Source organism: Notechis scutatus, chromosome 4 (genome assembly GCF_049901735.1).
Source record: "Notechis scutatus isolate UNSWTSFEM ecotype Mainland chromosome 4, rNotScu1.2, whole genome shotgun sequence".
Classification (NCBI taxonomy): domain Eukaryota; kingdom Metazoa; phylum Chordata; class Lepidosauria; order Squamata; family Elapidae; genus Notechis; species Notechis scutatus.
Genome location: NC_142012.1, coordinates 11,815,633 through 11,836,257, shown reverse-complemented (window position 1 = coordinate 11,836,257; position 20,625 = coordinate 11,815,633). Strand labels below are relative to the sequence as shown.

Here is a 20,625-nt window from a genome sequence, read left to right as displayed (position 1 = left end):
ACCATTTTTATACCTTGACAAAGACTACCTTCCCTATAAATATTTCTAGCCTCCATACCCCCATTTGTAGCTCCCTTTTGAGAGTAGATTCCTTGCCCTCGAAAATAAGTACCTCCTTTCCATTCAGTTTGCTATTCTGGTGAAACCTCAGCTTGAATCAAGACCCCAAATTAACTTGACAGAAGTATTTATAAAAGAGGGTTTTTTTCTGCATTGTTTCAACATACTGTCTTTGTAAGAAAAGTATCTAGGTTAATGGGGAAATTTGTCTCAAGTATATGAAATGAGGCAAAGGACTAATTCGATGTTGTCAAGAAAGAATAGTTTTAAAAAAATGTTTTGCTGATATTGATCTTGGTACTTTTATGTGTTATTAGCCACCCAAAATTTCTATTTGTTATAACAACATTTATGAATCAGTTAAACATACAGATAAGAAAAAAATATTTTCTTTCAGCAAATGTTACCAATGGACATCTCTGAATAAACAACATTTATTTACTTTATTTGTAAATATATTATACACACAAACAGAGTGAGCGAGTGAGTGACCTTACTTCTTTAGTTTCTTCTTTAGGTTACTCATTTGGTTCCTACACATTTTTAGAGTGACAACAATGGCATTTACTGTGTTCTAAAGCAAAAGAAACTCTTCATTTAAAAAGCAGCAAGAAGTAGGCATCGCACTTTGTGTCTACACACATTTTTAATATTACTGTGCAACTACATGGATTTGAAGCCAGCAAAGAATCCCAACAAACCTGTAATGAATAGCCAGAGGAAAGCATTCTGCAAAGATCTTGCTATTGAAGTTTGCAGTCTTGTTCCACTTGGATCTTGGAAAGCTGTCCAAGGGTTCTCCGGCAGGTCAAACATTGCTGCCAATGCATCTAGTCCTCATGAGAATTGGTAGTTAGATTTTTCTTCTGAGGACATGGTCATAGATAACCACTTGCAGGTAGAGGTCTGTTTTGATTGGAATCCGTGTTGTGTTGTCTCCAGGAAATGCCTAAGAACCAAATATTAGCCATAATAGAGGTTGAAGTGAAAAAATAAGATCAATGCCAAACATGTAACTATGTTCTCACAACATAGTGAACAAAAAACTAACAAAAAACTAACAAATCACATTATAGCATGGATATCAAACTCGATTTCATTCACATCAGGGCTGTGTCTGACCTTGGGGGGCGGGATGACAAGGGTGTGTGTGTGGCGAGCTTGATGTCGCTCATGTCAGGGGCACCTGTGGTGGCCAAGTGCTAAAGGCAGGACTTCCCTCAGACCCTCCATCCCTCTCATTATAATCTTCCTTCCTTCCCTTTTTCTTTTCCTCTTCATTCTCCTTTCTTCTTCCTTCCCATCTTTCCTTCTTTTTCTTCCCTCTTTCCCTTTCTCCTTTCCTGTCCCTTCTTGGATGCTCAAAATGCAAAAGGGAAAACATTTATCCTTTTGTTTCATTTTTAGTTTGTTTTGCTCCCTCCGCCAGCAAAAACGGAGCCTGGGGGAAGGCGTGTTCTTGCTGGCAGAGGCATCACAGGCTGGTCTTCACTATTTCCAGGTCGTTTAAGCACCCCTGGCCCATGGGCTTTGAGTTTGACACCCCTGAATTCTAGTATGAGAGTATTTACACCAAGACAAATTCCTTGTGTGTCCAATCACATTTGGCCAATAAAGTATTCTATTCCTATTCCTATTCCTATTCCTATTCCCAATTTCCAGTTCTATTCTATTCTATTCTATTCTATTCTATTCTATTCTATTCTATTCTATTCTATTCTATTCTATTATTCTATTCTATTCTATTCTATTCTAGTATCATGCAAATCTGGTTCATATAATCATATTAAGAGCAATTGCATTCTCTTCGCTGATGATGTAAAGCTGTTCAATACTACAGACAATACTGCTACCCTACAAAAAGATCTTGACTATGTATCCGAATGGTCAAACAAATGGCAACTTCAAATCTCAACAAATAAATGCTCTGTCTTACATATTGGCAAAAAAAAAATCAGAAAATAAAATACAAGCTGAATAGTCAAGACCTTGTTGATGACCCAAGCTCTGTAAAGGACCTTGGAATACTCACCTCTAATGATCTGAGTGCTAGAGCCCACTGCAACTACATAGCCAAAAAGGCATTAAGAGTTGTTAACCTAATCCTACGTAGCTTTTTCTCTGGCAATATCACACTACTAACCAGAGCATACAAAACATTTGCTAGACCAATACTCGAATACAGTTCATCAGTCTGGAACCCACATTACGTATCTGATATTAGCACAATTGAGAAAGTCCAGAAATATTTCACAAGAAGAGTTCTCCACTCTTCTACTCGTTGTAGAATACCTTATGCCACCAGACTTGAAATTCTAGAACTAGAAAACCTTGAATTACGCCGTCTTCGGTCTGACTTAAGCATGGTATATAAAATCATACATTGCAATGTCCTACCTGTCAATGAATACTTCAGCTTCAACCATAACAACACAAGAGCACACAATAGATACAAACTCAAAGTAAACCGCACCAAACTTGATTGCAGGAAATACGACTTCAGCAATAGAGTGGTCAATGTCTGGAATACTCTACCCGACTCTGTAGTCTCTTCCCCAAACCCCAAAAACTTTAACCTTAGACTGTCTACCATTGACCTCACCCCTTTCCTAAGAGGTCTGTAGGGGGCGTGCATAAGCGCACCAACGTGCCTACCGGTCCCTGTCCTATTGTTTCTCTATTCTTTTATTTTTCTTATATGTACCCATCTCCTGTATTCACAACTATGTATACACTTATACTTATTATCTTGTAAACAATTGACAAATCAAATAAATAAATAAAAAATAAATGTACCTAGTATCATTTGGCGTACTGTGAAAACTTAGAAAACTTGAGTAAAGAACATGGGTTAGCATGTCATGCAAACACAACCCTTCTTATATCAGATGACCTCCAACATTCATTGCAATCTTAGATAATATTTCCTACCCAAAGTAGTCATTTTGGCAAATCTTGTGGGAGAGCCAATCATGAAAAAAAATCTTTACATAATTCAAGAAGCCAAGTTTTCTTTTGTGATATCTCTTGCATGCATGATGTATCTTACTAGGAATATTCTGATTGTCAGAAGAAATGGTGTTGGGTCTCCTGTTTGGATGGGGGGTTGGATTAGAAGACTACAAGGTCCCTTCCAACTCTGTTAATCTGTTAAAAGGCTTCTGTTAAGTGCAACTGACAAAAATGGTAAAGCATTTGTCCATACGGATATCAAGAAAAGAATCTGATTTGACAGCATGTAACAGTCATACTTTTCAGGTTGAAGTTTTGGTATGACTGTTATGTTACATAGAATTGGACAGCATAGAAGTTTAATAAAAAGATGATGATGATTCTTGACCTCATTAGACTTCACATAGCAGTACAAAGGAGGAAAGGCCATCCCAGTTTTAAATGCTTCCAACCCCATTTGATCAATCTCCATGAGTTTTTCTCAGTTTTCTTATTGGCTGGGGAACTCAAGGAATTGAAGTCCACAACTTCAAACTTGTGTAAGCACAAAAAAGACTACTGTATGCCGCCTTCGGTCTGATCTAAGTATAGTATATAAAATCATACATTGCAATGTCCTACCTGTCAATGAATACTTCAGCTTCAACCGTAACAATACAAGAGCACACAATAGATACAAACTCAAGGTGAACCGCACCAAACTTGATTTCAGGAAATATGACTTCAGCAACAGAGTGGTCAATGTCTGAAACACTCTACCTGACTGTGGTTTCTTCCCCAAACCCCAAAAACTTTAACCTTAGACTGTCTACTATTGACCTCACCCCTTTCCTAAGAGGTCTGTAGGGGGCGTGCATAAGCACACCAACGTGCCTACTGTCCCTGTCCTATTGTTTCTTTTTATTTTTCTTATATGTATCCATTTCATGTATTCATAACTATGTCTATACTTATACCTATTATTTTGTAAGCGATTGACAAATCAGATCAAATCAAATAAATCAAATAAATAAATAAATGGAAGGACATTTCGATTCCTACCATGGACGAATGGTTGCAGAAGTTGATGGAGTTGGCTGAAGTGGCAAAACTTACCACTTTGTTTAAAGAAAAGAACATACATACTTTTGTTTCCACACGGAAACCGCTTCTGAATTTCGTGCTTGATGTGGAAAAGAATGAAACTCTGACTTTGGGTTTTAGTACCGATTAGATTGATAGATCTTTATAGAAATGGCTTGTTCATATTATGAAAAAGCAAACAGTTGTGATTTAATGTCAATGCCTTATTTTAACAGAGAGAGTCGAAAGTCAGTGCTTCTTTTTCTTTCTTTTTTCTTATCTTTTCTCATTTACTTCTCCTTTCCTTCCTCCCTGCTTTTCTATTTACTTTGTATTTTGTATTTTATTGCATTGTACATTGTATTGTATTGTGTTGTATTGTAGTTCAACATGTATTGTAGTTCAAAATATTGTATTCAAAACATTCTTAAAGATCCATCATCCCCTGGGCACCCTTTTTTGAACTATAACCATCTGGCACACAATAAAAACAAGGACAAATAGGCTGAAAAACAGCTTCTATCCCAGGGCAGTAACTCTATTGAATTCTACTGCGTAGCATAATATTAATGCAATATCAGGGGTTTTCAATTCAATTGTATAGAATGCGAAGGATGTGTGTGTTTGTGTTTTATTTTTATAGTTATAATGTACACTGAAGATGTCATTTAATTTCGTTGTACGAGGTGCAGTGACAATAAAGTAATCTAAAACTAAAACTTTATAATACTTGATAATTCAATAAAAAATGTTGAACTTTGTCATTGCCTCCTTCCTAGAACTGAAGAAGAGTGATTGGCTCAATGTCACCTCAATGTCATCATGCCTAAGATGGGGCTAGAATTCATGATCTCCTGGTTTGTAGCCAGGTGCCTTTAACCACTAACTGGACAGGTTCTTTTACCTCATATTAAGGTAAAGGTTTGAGAAACCCTGGGTTACGTTACTCTGCTCTCACCCAAACTATGGCACGGAAATATTTGCCCACTTCAATAAGGACTCTGGATGCATTGAGGATCCTTGATTGATGATAGTCCTTTGTCCATCACAACCGATGGTGGGATTCAGGTTTTTTTACTACCAGTTCTGTGGGCGTGGCTTTGTGGGCATGGCATGGCTTTGTGGCATGGCTTTGTGGGGATGGCAGGGGAAGGTGACTACAAAACCTCCATTCCCTTCCTACCCCACTAACCTGCTTTCCAGCTCCGTTCTCCTGTGCAGGGCAACCAAAGAAGACCCAGCCAATCAGATGGGACTCGGGAGGCGGAGAATAGATGGGGGCAGGGCTAGTCAGAGGTGGGATTTACCGGTTTTCCGAACTACTCAAAATTTCCACTACCAGTTCTCCAGAACTGGTCAGAACCTACTGAATCCCACCCATGTGTATATATCAGGGGCCTGCAACCTTCAACACTCAAAGAGCCATTTGGAGCCATTTCCTACAGAAAAGAAAACACTGGGAGGCAATAATTTTTTAAAAATGGTGTGACTGGGTGGGCATGGCCAACGCGACATCACTCACTCCCACCCAGTCACCTCCTGCTCTGGAATATGGGGCGAGTCTCCATCCCCCGCCACCACCCTTACCTTCTCAGGCCAGGCAAGGAGTGATGGGGAGGGGCAAAGCCAGCCAGTGGTGGGATCAGCTGACGGGGAGCCACAGCAGAGGGCCGAAAGAGCTGCATGTGGCTCCAGAGTCACAGGTTGCAGACCCCTGGTATATATCATAGAATGGAGGATGAGTGCTATGGATTGGGATTTCATCTGCATTACTATCGTTGTTTAATAATTGGGAGGATGGTTTTGATGTTTTATGGGAGTGCTAAGCCACTTTGATTTGCTTGACAGATGCAGCTGTTGAGATAGGTTAGAGAAGACTGGATGCAGCCATCAGGAGTCAACCTAAACTTGAGGGTGTCTTTATTGTTTTAGTTCGTTTATATGTCTGTATGCCTATGTACACTCGAAAATTAAAAGCATCTTGTATGCAAATGAAACAAATGCTACATGCGATAAGGCATGCCCTTGTCTCTGATTTCAAGCCATAGTTCAAGGATGTTTACTTTGGCCACAATCCATCTCAAACACTTGGGTTCCAATGAAAACTTTTCCCACACACTGCATTTCTAATTAAAAACACATCTGCTTTCACAGGACGCTGGAAACGAGTCGTTTGCCGTCCTGTGTAATTAGCCTCTACAGTTTAGCCTAGTCTTAAGCCCTAAAAGTGAGATGATGTGAGATCCCACCCTTTCTTTTACCACAGCTTTTTACCTCAATCGGATCTTAGGAGACGCGAAGCTACAGATGAGAAGCTAAGATGTTTGGCTGACTGAGGGAACAAAATAGCCCCTCCATCAAATCTAGGAAGAGTGATCTAGTGGAGAGAGCTTAAAACAAGCTCTGAATCAACTCTACTTGGTTCCCCAACTCAAGGAGAATCCAGAAGCTTTCTCTCACCAGCTCCTATAATTGGCTAATTTGTCTGCTTCTGCCCACAATTGGCAGTTCTGGAAAGTTACTTTCTTCCAGGTCAAACGATGGTTTGACTTCTTAGCCCCGTATTGTTTAGCTTGCACAACAGTGACTTCCCATCTTGCTTTCACTCTATCTAGATAAGGGGTCCTTACGCAACATTATTGGCCTTGTCCTAATATCTGAAGGTGGTTGAGAATCAAACCTGGGCCTTCTTTGTGGAAAACATAGGACTTTCTGCTGAGCAATGATTTTTTTTTTTCTCCTAAAGAAGATAATGATGCGCGAGATTGTGGCCAACATGAGGTTACTCACAAATGGACCATTTTCCCCCCTCCACAACAAAGCAATAAAGCAATTAATTCATAATTCTAATCGTAATAATTCATAATTCAATCATGGATGACATAGTCTACATACCAAAAGTTTGCAATGGGTGTCTACCAAGCAAAGGCCAACTTTCCAATAAAATGGGACGTGCTAGGCTGATTTGAGGCCTACCCATTTGTGCTCATGTGCTTGTTCTAAGGAACAATGACTTTATCTTGCGATTGGAGCATATCCAGTTGTTCTTCACTGCCCTTAAGCAGAGGTTGAATATGACAAACACACCCATTGCTTTGGATCCTGTCAAACCAAACCAACCCAGAGTAAGCCAGGCAGTAATTTGTTTGGGTTTGTGCAGAAACAATTCTCGGATGATGGTCCCTTTGAAGTGCTTCCCACGAAAGAGGGTTGCATATGAATAGCTTCAGTACAAAATACCAAATTATACACATTCGAAATGAGTGCACTGGTTTACAAGACATTTAAAAATGCATACCTAGAAAGTGGATTTGGTTGCACTCAAAGTGGGTCACTTGTCTAAGTTCCAGCAGCTGTGGAACATCTGTAATGAATAAGCAGATCTTCTCTTGCTGTGTGAAATATATACTTTAAGCATTAAAGCCTAAAAGAATATGGACACTTTAAAGACATAGGCATTTCTTTGCTGATCTTTTTGTGTGTGGTGTGCATGGAGATGATTGAACACAAAAATGTATCTCCTGATGTATGGAGGGGATGGAAAATCATACATTTCTCAAATGGTTGTGAGCAGAGGTGGTATCCGGCCGGTTCTGACCAGTTCTGGAGAACTGGTAGCGGAAGTTTTGAGTAGTTCAGAGAACTGGCAAATACCACCTCTGACTGGTCCCGCCTCCATCTATTCTCTGCCTCCTAAGTCCCAGATGATTGGCTGGGTCTTCTTTTGTTGCCCTGCACAGGAGAATGGAGCTGGAAAGCAGGTTAGCGGAGTGGGGAGAGAATGGAGATTTTGCAGTATCCTTCCCCTGCCACGCCCGCAAAGCCACGCTCACAGAACTGGTAGTAAAATTTTTTGAATCCCACCACTGGGTGGGATTCTCCTGGTTCGGACCGATTCGGGCGAACCCCTAGCTGCGACGATCAGCTGCCAGGGAAACCATTTTGCTCCGGCGATCATGTGGGCCTGCTAGCCCACCCCTGCTCTGTACTTACCTATATCCCTTCAGCTGATTCACGCAGCAGAACATATTGCCACTCCTCAGCTGTGTTACTCCCCAGTAGTAACATAGCAGGTAAGTTTTTTCAGAAAGCTGTTCCGATGCGTGCACAGCGCACAATCACCGAACCGGTTGTTACACTGGCAACATCCCACTACTATTTACACACCGATAGTTTTCAGCATCTTACTCTCCAAAGATTGTGCAGAATAAGCCAGGGTTTCCTAATTTTCTAATTGCTAATTTCTCTAAGTACTAATTTTACCAAGCGGGTGGGTACATTGCTTTTCTTTCAGGCACTAAACTGGTCCACCAAAGGGGCCTCCAGCAACAAATATTCACTCTGAGCTCTATCTCATTGTATCACAGGGATATTTTTGGTTGGGACAATGACTTTTGAGTGTGTCTTTCCTGAACACACATTTGGGCAGGCTGATTTGATTTTAATATATATTCTGCCTTTATTATTTTTACAAATAACGTAGAAAACGTATCCTACATACCTTCCTCCTCCTATTTGCCCCATAACAACAATCTTGTGAATGAGAAAAAGTCATTGGCCCCAAGTCACACGGCCAGTTTTTATGGCTAAGATGGGACTAGAACTCACAGTTCTAGCTTGGTGCTTAACCACTAAGACTAAATTGGCCCCAAATACAAGATTCAAATTCATACAGGTAGTCCTCAACGTACGACCCTAATTGAGCCCAAAATTTCTGTTGCTAAGTGAATTTTGCTCCATTTTACGGCCTTTCGTACCACAGTTGTTAAGTGAATCACTGAGATTATTCAGATAGTAACACGGTTGTTAAATGAATCTGGCTTCCCCATTGACTTTGCTTGTCAGAAGTTCGCAGAAGGTGATCATGTGACTCCGGGACACGGCAAGCATCCTAAATATAAATCCTTTGCCAAGCTTCTGAATTTTGATCATGTGATCATGATTTAGGGCATGTCAATTTTTTCAACTTCCAATTTCCAAACATTAGGAGTGCTCAAAAGTTGTGACATGCCTTGGGGATATTTAGAATACTTTAATATAATTTTGATGTGCCGGGTAAGTAACTACATAAATATCATAACTTTTTAACATTTTGTTTGTTTCACTTGCTGCAATTAATTGAAAGTGTAAACAATGGTCATAAGTCACTTTTTTCAATGCCATTGCAACATTGAGTCACTAAATGAACTGTTGTAAGTCGAGAACTACTTCTTATACGGATTCAGAGGATTTTAAAAGTTAATATGCAATTGGGACCTTTTGTCTTCCTTTTGGAATTGGTAGACAAATAAATGGGAAAAAATTTGTGCAACTTTGTTCTTTTAAATGATGACCGCAAGGAGATTATTGTATATACAAAGATGGAAAGATCTGGCAATACCTACAGGAGGAATGGTTGATGAAAATGATAGAACTTGCTAAGATAGTCAAATCAATTTGTTTGATTAGAAAAAAGGCACTAGTCACATTGATGGTCCACTGGAAAACCTTTATGGACTTTTTGCATAAAACAGGAAAAATGAATTTATGATTTATGGTTTTGATGATTAGATAGGATATATATGATACAGAGAAGACAGTCATGCTGCATATTTAGTCAAAGGTAAATTTATAATTATATCTACTATAATAGGATAGGAAGCTACTTTTCTTTTCTATTTGGCTTTCACTTTTTTCCTTTCTTCCACTTTTAGCTCTCTTTGCTATAGAGATGATAGGAAGCTTCATCTTTGTCTCTTTTTTCTTTTTCTTTCACTTTCTTTTCTTTTCTTGCCCTTTTATCCATCTTTGTGATTTTGTTCTTTTTCTTTCTTTCTTCCTTATTCTATATCAGTTTGTATTAACTTTTTAAATGTTGTTTTTAAAGCGTTTAATAAAATTATATATTAAAAGTATAAATTAAATTAAATAATATACATATTTTCCCCATGCCATCACTCTGCCAAACAACTAATTCCCACAAAACTGTTAAACTATCTAAAAAGGCCTATTACCATCATTATTTTCATCTTCCTTATTACCTTATTACTTCTTATGATTATAACTTTGAATATACACTGAGAGCTTACACATAGTGTGTGTCTAATCAGACTTGTGTGTCTAATCACACTTGGCCAATAAAGAATTCTACTTCTATTTCTCTTTCTAAAAATCTCTTGGAAAGGGGGAAACAGCTTCGGAGGAATAGCTTTTTATGTAAAACCTCACTGCAGTTGTAGTTTTTCAGGGTTATGCAGGCAACAGTTGCACCTGGGGATGTGTTCTCCCAGACCTTTTATTACTAAACATCTGTTATGGATCTAATATTCCTGATTTCTATTCAAATTTGAGGATTAGCAGGGATTCCGTAGGGTTTAATTCAAGGATTAACACCAGACAATAAATCAAGCAGTAAACAATAAGAACGATCACCTCAGACAAACAATTAGGCTATAAACAACCTACTCAAAGAACAATGAAGGAGAAAACCCCCAGCAGGATCAACTACTATAAATTTCATTTCCTTCTAGTATCGAAGATGTTACCTAGTGAGATAACCAGCCATCTGGAAGCACAATCAAGAACAACTTAGCAATAGCACTTATATACCACTTCTCAGTGCTTTTACAGCCCTTTCTAAGTGCTTTACAGAGTCAGCCTATTGCCCCCAACAATCCGGGTCCTCATTTTACCCACTTCGGAAAGATGGAAGGCTGAGTCAACCTTGAGCCTGGTAAGAATCGAACTGCCAAACTACAGGTAGCCAGCAGTCAGCAGAAGTGGCCTGCAGTACTGCATTCTAACCACTGCGCCACCGCGGCTCTTAACTTAAATCTGTTTTCACTGTTAGGCTTCTGTTTTAAATTCTAAGCCCACGTATCTGAGTTTATAAATTAAGTTCTCTTTCCAAAGAAGGCCTTTATTCACTTCCATTAGTCTAACACAAACTTGTTGGGGTTATACGTAGACTTGGGTTTGATATCATTCAGGGGCAGTGTCCAGTTGAGATTTGACAGGATGTCCAGGGCCAAGAATTCCTACTACTGTCTTGGAGATCTTATTTGCATGATTGTTTAAATCAGGGGTGTCCAAGCTCGGCAACTTTAAGACCTGCACATTTCCATTCCCAGAATTCCTCAGCCAGCATGGCTGGCTGGGGAATTTTGGGAGTGGAAGTCACAAAAACTTTATTTTTACATATTTTGAATGTACGCTAATCAGCATACATTAAAATGAAATTTCATTGCATACAGCTCTCAAAGGGCCTCCACCTCTAATATACACTACACAAACATAGCAAAATAAATAAATACAGAATTATGCATATACCCACTTATATTATATGACACAGAGAAACAACACAGTCTAGTTTGGATATAGACATGTACATGGCAAAAAAAAAAAAAAAAAGAATCTTGCAAATTTACCAGATGGATGGCATAAGGGAATAAAGCTGTTACAGAACCTGGTAGTCCTGCTAGAAATACTTCAAAACGTTCTCCCAGAGGGGAGCAACAGAAACAGACTGTGAAGTGGGTGTGCAGGGTCTCTAACAATGTTTTGAGCTCTAAGCAGATAGCGCTCATAAACAGCATCATGAATACCAGGAAGCGAGCTTCCTATGATCTTCTCAGCTGTCATCACCACTCTCTGTAGGGACTTTCTATCTGAGGCACTGCAGCCACCGAACCAAGTTTGAAGAACCCTGGTTTTAGATCTCAAGAAGGGAACAACAGGTGTTTCTCCTTCTTAGCTGGTCCAAGCTTTCTTGTAAGTGGGGCAAGGACAAAGTTTTCCTCTCCCTCAATCCCTCCATGTTCGTTAGCCAATAGACAGCTACAGGAAATGGCAGAGAAATAAACAGAGGTTTGGCAAGCAAGTCAAGCAGATACTTGGAACCTTTGCCTAGAGCAACTGAAGCTTAGCGGGATCAGTTGCCAGATGCAAACCTTGAGGCTCTGCCTGAAGCTTGAGGATGGAATGCAAAATAAAATAAAAATAATCACAGGCTTGCCGGCGGCTACACACAGCTTGCAGGCCACTGGCAGGAAGTTGGCAGATCCAACATTTCCAAGTGGTTTCCTAAGGGTCACTCTGTGCTGCGTGGCCATATAAACCAACTGTAAAATAGAGGAAAGTGGTATGTTTTCTCCAGGTGGGAGCAATGGATGCCACAAAGTAGTCAAACCAGCAGCTGCACCCATTTGCCTCACCAGTGTTGGAAGTAATATCCAGGTCCAGTTCCAAGCCGGGAGAAAGGCACCAGATACAAAATGGAGGCTGGAGGCTGATTGGAAAGAGGGCCCACTTATTGATGAAGCAGAACTACCAAGCACATGTGATTCTAGGTAGCTGACCACATGGAGTTGAGAATGAGGGGTTTCTATACGTTAAATTTAAGAATATTTTACCGTCAAGATATATGAAGCATATATGAAGATACATGAACTTCATCACAGCGACTCTTGGCATTGGTGAGCGACAAACGTATTAGAGAGATAAAGACCATATGTGTCTCTGAGGCATAGATACACGGAGATAAGTAATATGAAGGATCTAAAAAAAAAAAAATCTAAGGCAACATTATTACCTTGGGATCCACATTAATGATCTTCCTGTCAGACTTGTTCTTAAAGAGTAAGCCACATGCATTTTCTGCAATCACCTGGTAGTTTGGGCTTGAGTTCAGGCAGCAGAGGTTTCGGTCCCAGTTGTAGAAACTGTAGAAAGAAAAACAGAAACTATGCAAACGAACCCTTTAATGTAAGAATAAGCTCAAAGCAATTTGACCTCATTATCTGGAATTGTGTGGTTGAGGGCATTTCTTCCCCAGAAAGTTTTCAAAGTAGGAGCAAGAGTGTCAGTTGCTGAACATCTCAAGAGCTGGTGATTTCTGCTCCTCTTTTGATAGGGATAGCAGCCGTGCGGAAGTGGGAAATTCTAGGAGCTAAAGTCCACAAGTCTTAAAGTGGTCAAGTTTGGAAAACCCTGGATTAGAAAGGGAGTGAGGTGATAAGGACGTTATCTTGGTCTAGAGAAAAGAAGGTGCCATGACCCTGGTGGAGACTGATTCTGAGGCAGAGGAGGAACAACCGACAGGGAGTGGAAGTGTGGCTCCGGAGGTTGTGGGAAAGGCAGAGGCCAGCTGGGCAGTCAGAGGAGGACCCAGGCCCATCCCCTCCCCATCCTAGGGAACACAGGGAGGAGAGGATAAGGGAGAGATGTGGTCTACTCGGGAGGAGAGGGCCTTGATCCTCTTCATGGGCTGCAGCTGTGACAACTGGATAAGAGGACGGACATGTTTACGGGCGAGTGCTGGAAACAAAGCGTAGAAATATCTCTAGTTTATTGTTCCTCTCTGAGTTTGGTGTTCTTCCCAGTGTGTGTTCCGATATCTGTGGACATCTTCAAGCTCTTATCTTGCCTGGTTTGTGTTGTTTTTTACTCTTTATAATTTAAATAGCATTTCCTCCTTCTTGTAACTGCTTGTGTGGGAGGGTTTTTTTTGTCTCCAGTCAAGGATATTTGGAGCTCGGAAGCAAAGTGAAGGAATAAAAGGGGGCTTCACCTCTTTTTTTGTGACTGTGTTTATTTTGTATCCCACCCTGGGTCATCACAGAAGGACTGGGAGTGACATGGTAGCAATGTTCCAGTATCTAAGAGGCTGCCACAAAGAAGAGGGAGGTCAACCTATTCTCCAAAGCACTGGAGGACAGGACAAGAAACAATGGATGGAAACTAATCAAGGAGAGAAGCAACCTGGAGTTAAGGAGAAACTTCCTAACAGTGGGAACAATTAACCAATGGAATGGCTCGCCACATCGGCTTGTTATGGGTGCTCCATCACTGGAGGTTTTAAAGAAGAAATTGGACAACGATTTGTCTGAAATGGTATAGAATCTCCAGCTTGAGCAGGGGGTTGGACTAGAGGACCTCCAAGGTCCCTTCCAGCTTGATTCTGGTTTGCTACTGTTTGCCAAAGATTAACATCAAGGAAGTCAAGAGCAGTAGAAATTAATCAGAAAGGCTTTTACTTTCCTTTGATGGAAATCTTACTTCAGTCTGAAGAGTATCAGTGGCAACATTCTTCCCAAGATAAACAGTGACTTTCATCTAGTTGAAGATATCTAGTTAATGATCCATATACTTTTCCTGTTGGATCAGAGAAGTATAATAGAAGAAACTGAACAAGAAACTAACTCTCGGATGACTGGATCTGGGGCTGCAGCCGCTGAAGATCCAAATAAATAGTATATTTTGTGACTGCCTGCTGCTTTCAGAGCGAGTTTGTGCGTGCATTGCATCTGTAGTAGGATTATGAATTCCCATGAATCAAGAGACGTACCACGGTGGGCCTGATTAAATTTGTAGCAGTGTCCCCAACTCCACCTGGTAACAGTTAGAAGCACAGAATGCATGCATACAATGAAGTTATTACTACAAAGATCTCTTGTTCCTGTAAGCAGTGGCTTATGGGAATGACAGACATGACACCCCATACAGAAGGTGATGAGCACAGCACAAAAAATTAGGGGCTGTCTCCAGACACCACTGGACAAAATCATCAGCACCCGCTGCCTCAGCAGGGTGAGGAAAATCCTCAGGGATGATTCACACCCTGGTCAGCATCTCTTTACTCTCCTACCATCGGGGCAAGAGATATAGAAGCAGATCCAGCCGAACGAATAGGCTGAAAAATAGCTTTTATCCATGGGCTGTCAGACTTCTAAATGCAACATAACGCCACAATTAGGTTTAATATGATAAACTTGCAGGGCCAGTGCAAAGTGCAACATATTCATACCGGTGTAATATAATACCGTGTTTCCCCCAAAATAAGACCTTGTGTTATATATTTTTTTGTTACCAAAAAAGACACCAGGTCTTATTTTCGGGGGATGTCATCCACTGACTAACCTCACTTGCACACGTTGCCCCCCTGCCTCCTCTCTGTCGGAGGCCTTCAGGAACTTCTTCTTCTGTGGCTGGCAAGGCTTTTCTATAGGCCTCTGCAGCTGATAACAGCACTCTGGATCGATCCAGAGCTTTGATATCAGCTACAGAGGCCTTCAGAAAAGCCTTGCCAGCTGCAGAAGAAATGGGCCAGCAAGGCAGGTGTTGGGGTGTGCAAGGAGTGGCTACAACTGTCCAAAGATAAGTAGTAGGGCAGTTCCACCCCCACATCCCCACCCTAGCTTAATTTTTACCTGTGCACTCTGGAGTAGGCAGGATCATAATTAGGGCTTATTTTGGGGGTAGGGCTTATATTGGGCACACATGTAAAAATCAAGCTAGGACTAACTTTCAGGGTAAGTCATATTTTCGGGGAAACGGTAGAATGTTACATACATATAGGTATATGGTGTTAGTTACTACTTATTTGGGTTTAGGGATTTCTATTTCTTTCATTTATTGCATTATTGAGATGTATTTAGGGTTTCGGAGGATGGGGGGGCTGCACCAAGGGAGGCTCATTCAATTTCGTTGTACACATGTTGTGCATTGACAATAAAGGTTTGATTTGATTTGACTTGATTTCCGCATTTCTAAAAGAAAGAGAAGACCTAGCTCCATGCTTTTCCCAAGATGCCCGAAGACCACGTACAGGTGGTCTTCGAATTACGGCTACGACTCAGCCCAAAATTTGTGTTGCTAAGCAAGACAGTTGTTAAGTAAATTTTGCCCCAGGAGTGGGATTCAATTGGTGTAACAACTGGTTCAGCGAGTGGGTGCTTTGCACATGTGCACAGAGTTTCAAAACCACCCATTTTGAGCCCCAGTGAGTGAAACAGCTTAGGCGCGCAGCGATCCTCTACGCCATGCGAATCAGCTGGGCTGAAAAACGTGGAAATAAAGGACAGACTAGGGCAGGGGCAGGTGGGTGGGGCCAACTAATCGCCGGAATTACCAGTTCACCCAAACTGGTCTGAACCAGCTGAATCCCATCCCTGTTTTGCCCCATTTTACAACCTTTCTTGCCGCAGTTGCTAAGTGAAGCATTGCACTTGTTAAGCTAGTAACATGGTTGTTCAATGAATCCAACTTCCCCGTGGACTTTGCACATCAGAAGGTTGCAAAAGGGACCCTGGGACTTTGCAGCCATCATAAATAGGAGCCAGTTGACAAGCATCCAAATTTTGATCATATGACTACGGGGATGCTGCAATGGTCATAAGTGTGAACAACGATCATATCATATGCAGTTGTAACTTTGGTAATGAAACAAATGGTTGTAAGTCGAGGAATACCTGTATAATTGTAGCATCCTTGTGCTAAATCACCAGCAAACTCCGGTGATCACTGTACACTTCGCCCGTCGATTTGAATCTTTTATTTTCATTTCTTTTTCAGCATTAATTTCAGCATGAACAAAGCCAAAATGTTTCAGAAGAAAAATATTTGTGCAACGTTTTCCTACCTCCTCCTCTTCGCCCCAGAAAATAGAATAGAGCAGTGTTTCTCAAACTTGGCCACTTTGAGATGGGTGGACTTCAACTCCCAGAATTCCCCAGCCAGCCATGCTGGCTGGGAAATTCTGGGAATTGAGGTCCACTCCTCTTAAAGTGGCCAAGGTTGAGAAACAGTGGAATAGAGAATATAGAATAGAGACTGTTAGGAGTTGATCCTGTTTGCTCATTCTTGTACACCTGCTCAGTTCTGCAGGAAGATTTAATGAGCAAACCCAAAGAATGAACTGCGGGTTGTCGCCTCTTTTCTGTTTATCTCACAGGCTACCTTGTAATCGCTTTCGCTCACTGCACAACTCAAGTCCTGGAGACGTTGCGCAGCTCACCTGCCCTTGGAAGGAGTTGCTCTCCTTCGGTTGGATGAAAGGGAATCCGCTTCTGAGATCTCCCGTAGGTGGAGCGTGACATTCTTGTTCTTGCTTTGTTGCAAGATGTCCAAGGGTGTACACCCCTGTCCCATTTTTCAGTGAGTAATCATCTCTTCAAGTTATGTTCCAAGGAAAAGCTTTATGATATAATTCTTCCCATGAGGTCTGCTCAGGTCAGGAAATGGGGACATGGAGAGTGACTTCAAAGGGAGAGGAAAATGAATCATAATTAAAACCATCACCGCTTCGTAGCAGGAACACCTCCTTCCACGAGGAAGTCTGCTCAAAAACATCTCCCAGGTCCCTTCCAGCTGTCTTCCATTCTGATTACTGATTCTGATTTCAACCTCCTGTGCCCATTTCCCCTCCCCTTACAACCATGGTCATCTAAACCCAAGTGAGACGTGTTGCTTGGTATTAGCATGACAAAGGATCAAGGTGCCAGCGAACCCCTAAGAACCTTGTAGAGCAAGGGTGTCAAACTCAATTTCGTTGAGGGCCACATCAAGGATGTGTTGGGGGCCCAGGGTGGGCGTAGCCAGTTTGACATCACTCATGTCGGAGGCACCTGTCGTGGCCTGAGCACTCTGACAGAGAAAACAGGCTCCCAAGCTCCGTTTTCAGTTGGGACAGCCTCTTGCAGCCCTCTGCCAGAAAAAAACGGAGCTCGGGAGGGCCGCATTTTCACTGGCAGAGAGGCACTGCAGGCTGGTCCTTTACTATTTCCAGGGCAGCCCTGCGGGCCAGATCTAAGCACCCTGCAGGCTGGATCGAGCTCCCGGTCCTTGAGTTTGACACCCCTGTTGTAGAGCAACTTTGGGTTGCAAGAATTTGAGTTTGGTCCCAATGACTTGAGAAAAGCCTCCATGGTTTCTTTGTTACTCAAAACGAGTTTCATTCAGCTTCTTATTTCCCCCAGAGCAACTGTGCCCATTTAATGTCATCTGGATTACCATCATGGCTGATGTCTTTGTAGATTCTCAGTCATCCAGGCAGGGGTGGGATTCAACCGGTGTTAACAACCGGTTTGGTGAGAGTGCATTTTGCACGCGTGTGTGCAGCATTTGCAAAAAAATATCAGCTGTGCCGCCCAGACAAGCGCTGCATGTGGGTGTGCAGCATTTGAAAATCCTCTTCTTTCCTACTTTTCCAACCTCAGCTGTGCCGCACAAAGCAGCTGAGGTTGAAAAAGCAGGAAATAAAAGACAGCCAAGAGCCTGGGCGGGCCAAATAAATGACCAGAAGGTTGTCGCAGCATACTGTTTCGGTGTCAGCTGCTCTTCGGAGCTACTAGTTCTATAGAACCAGGCCGAACCAGTAGCATCCCACCCTTGCATCCAAGTCATGGTTGTCCCAAACATGCTTTATTCAAGAGACAACTAACTGGACTTTCTGGTTTTTCTTTGAAGACGTTTCGCTTCTCATCCAAGAAGCTTCTTCAGCTCTGAGAAGAAACATTCTTTTAGCAAGTAATTAAGGCCACCTGGAGGTATATCTATGTCACCCCAAACTGAAACACAAATAGGTTCCTCCTGTAGTCTGCAATTTGTCCGGAAATCTATTCATGCTCCCGCACAACATTCAAAGGCTCTTTATCCCAAAGATCCCAAATTCATCCCATTTAGCATAGCTAAATGTCTATGGAAATTCTGTCATCCAGGTCATCGTTGTGCCAAAGGTGATTTTTCAAAGGTGCAAATGATCAATGATCCTCTAAAAGGAATGCAAATGACCAGCTGTTTGCAAAGAGTATAAATCCTTCCATTCCCCACCATCCAGTCAGAGCTGAAGAAGCTTCTTGGATGAGAAGCGAAACGTCTTTAAAGAAAAACAAGAAAGCCCAGTTGCCTCTTGAATGGTACCTGTCTCAACAGTAGTAATTGTGAAAGGGATCTAGGAATCCTCGTGGACCGTAGGTCATAAGAAAATTCCAACAGGAAACAGACAACAACACAAGCAATAATTCTTACTTTAAGACCAGAGGTTTATCGTTTCTAATAATTTTGAACATAAGAAATGAATAGATATAAAAGATATAATAGCAGTAATACACATACATTAACAAGCCATTGCAATGGGGTCCAATGACTTATAGCAGATCCTGCAAGGACTGCCATAAATCAAAGGCCCACGGGCTGATCTCCAACCCTATCCTTTATACTCTTCTCACCACACACACACTTCACAACTTCACTAGCTGTCACTTTCCTTAAACACGTGGGTGCATTACTTTCAGTTCCTCATTCCCAACAGTTTCATTCTTCCTGTTTTAAACGTATCCAGCCAAGTGCATACTTTGCAAAAATATGTTTCACAGTTAGCAACGGCTCAGCAGGATTACAAATAGTTCTGGCATATTTTGAAAACCATACTAGCTGAAAACTTTGGTTCATGTCTCTTTCTTCTGGGGCCTGCTCTCATCCATAGGACTTCTATCTAATAGATTTAATTGATCAATAAACTATTTTTTTTTGATTCCCACAAGTATGAGCCAGCAATGTGCTACAGCTGCCAAAAAACCGAACTAATGCAATTCCACATCAACAAAAAGATAGCATCAAGATCACGAGAAGTAACAATACTGATTTATTGATTACGCTACAATTTTAACACATTGCAGGCAGGGGTGGGACACGACAGGGTTAACTACCAGTTCAGGATTTACGAGCTTCCCTGCAGGCTGTGAGCCGCGTGCCTGTAAATCGTCATCAGCACACTGTGTGCAGAGAAACAGCCTTTGAAACAGTCCTCTTTTCCTGCTTTTTTAACTGCAGCTGTGCCTCATTCGGCAGCTGAAGTTGAAAAATCAGGAAATAAAGGTCAGGTAAGAGCCCGGGTGGGCAAGTGGGCAAAAACATCAGTAGACATAGAACTGGTTCTGCTGCTCTTCAGAGCTACCGGTTCTACAGAGGTGGGCAGAACTGGTAGAAACCCACCCCTGATTGCAGGCTGAAAACTAGCCCAGTTTCGTCACTTCCGGTATTTTCGGAAAAACAGGAAGTGATGAAACGGGGCTAGTTTTTGGCCTGCAAAGCCTGCAGAAGCCTTCTTCAAGCCTTTGGGAGGCCGAAAAAGACCTCAAATTGGCTGAAAATCAGCTGTGAGGCGTGCACATGCCCAGTGAGGTAAGTTTTCCTGCAGCTCGCGTGCCAGCACAAATGGCTCTGTGTGCCACCCGTGGCACGCGTGCCATAGGTTCGCCATTACGGGTACAAAGTTTCCCGCCTTGAGAAGCGGTTGGACTAGAAGACCTCCAAAGTCCTTTCTAAGAGCCCTGTGATTCCATGTTCTAAGTGGAAGTGGAGAAGATAATGTATTCCATCTCTCTAATCCTTTGCTGGCTAGAATAAGCTAGAGGAAATGATCTGGACATTCTTCTCTCTGCTTTTCCAAATAACATGCTTTTGTTAAGCATGGCAACAACCTCAACAATTCGCCTTACAAATAAAAATAGCATTCCTCTTGCAGCTGGACAGTGGGCACCGGTTAGGGCTGCATATTCCACATAGCTGACTGTCCACTGGAAGGCTATGCATTCAACTTAGAACAGTTGGAAAAACCTAAAACCATAATAAGAGGAAATTTATGCTACAATTTTTAACACATTTTTGGCATTCTTCACCGTCTACTGGATCACATTGCTTGCTCTTTATCTCAGGATGCTTTAAATTATTTCAAAGGCGGCTCTAATTTTATTAATCCAGATTGGGTTGGGGCTCCTTAGGTTCTTAGGAAAC

The 20,625-nt window shown here is 41.6% G+C and overlaps 1 protein-coding gene across 2 annotated transcripts in view; it reads right to left on the bottom strand.

The window, feature by feature from the left end:
- Positions 1-478: 478 nt before the first annotated feature.
- CFAP299 (cilia and flagella associated protein 299) overlaps positions 479-20,625 on the bottom strand; it is a 320,900-nt gene continuing 300,753 nt past the window's right edge. For both annotated transcript variants that reach the window (XM_087962764.1, XM_026676450.2), the window contains exons 5-6: positions 12,644-12,773; positions 479-1,009 (exon numbers count right to left, since the gene is read on the bottom strand). In XM_087962764.1, coding sequence (XP_087818890.1) covers positions 12,684-12,773 — 90 coding nt within the window. In that variant the 3' untranslated portion in view covers positions 479-1,009; positions 12,644-12,683. The remainder of the gene's footprint in view (positions 1,010-12,643; positions 12,774-20,625) is intronic.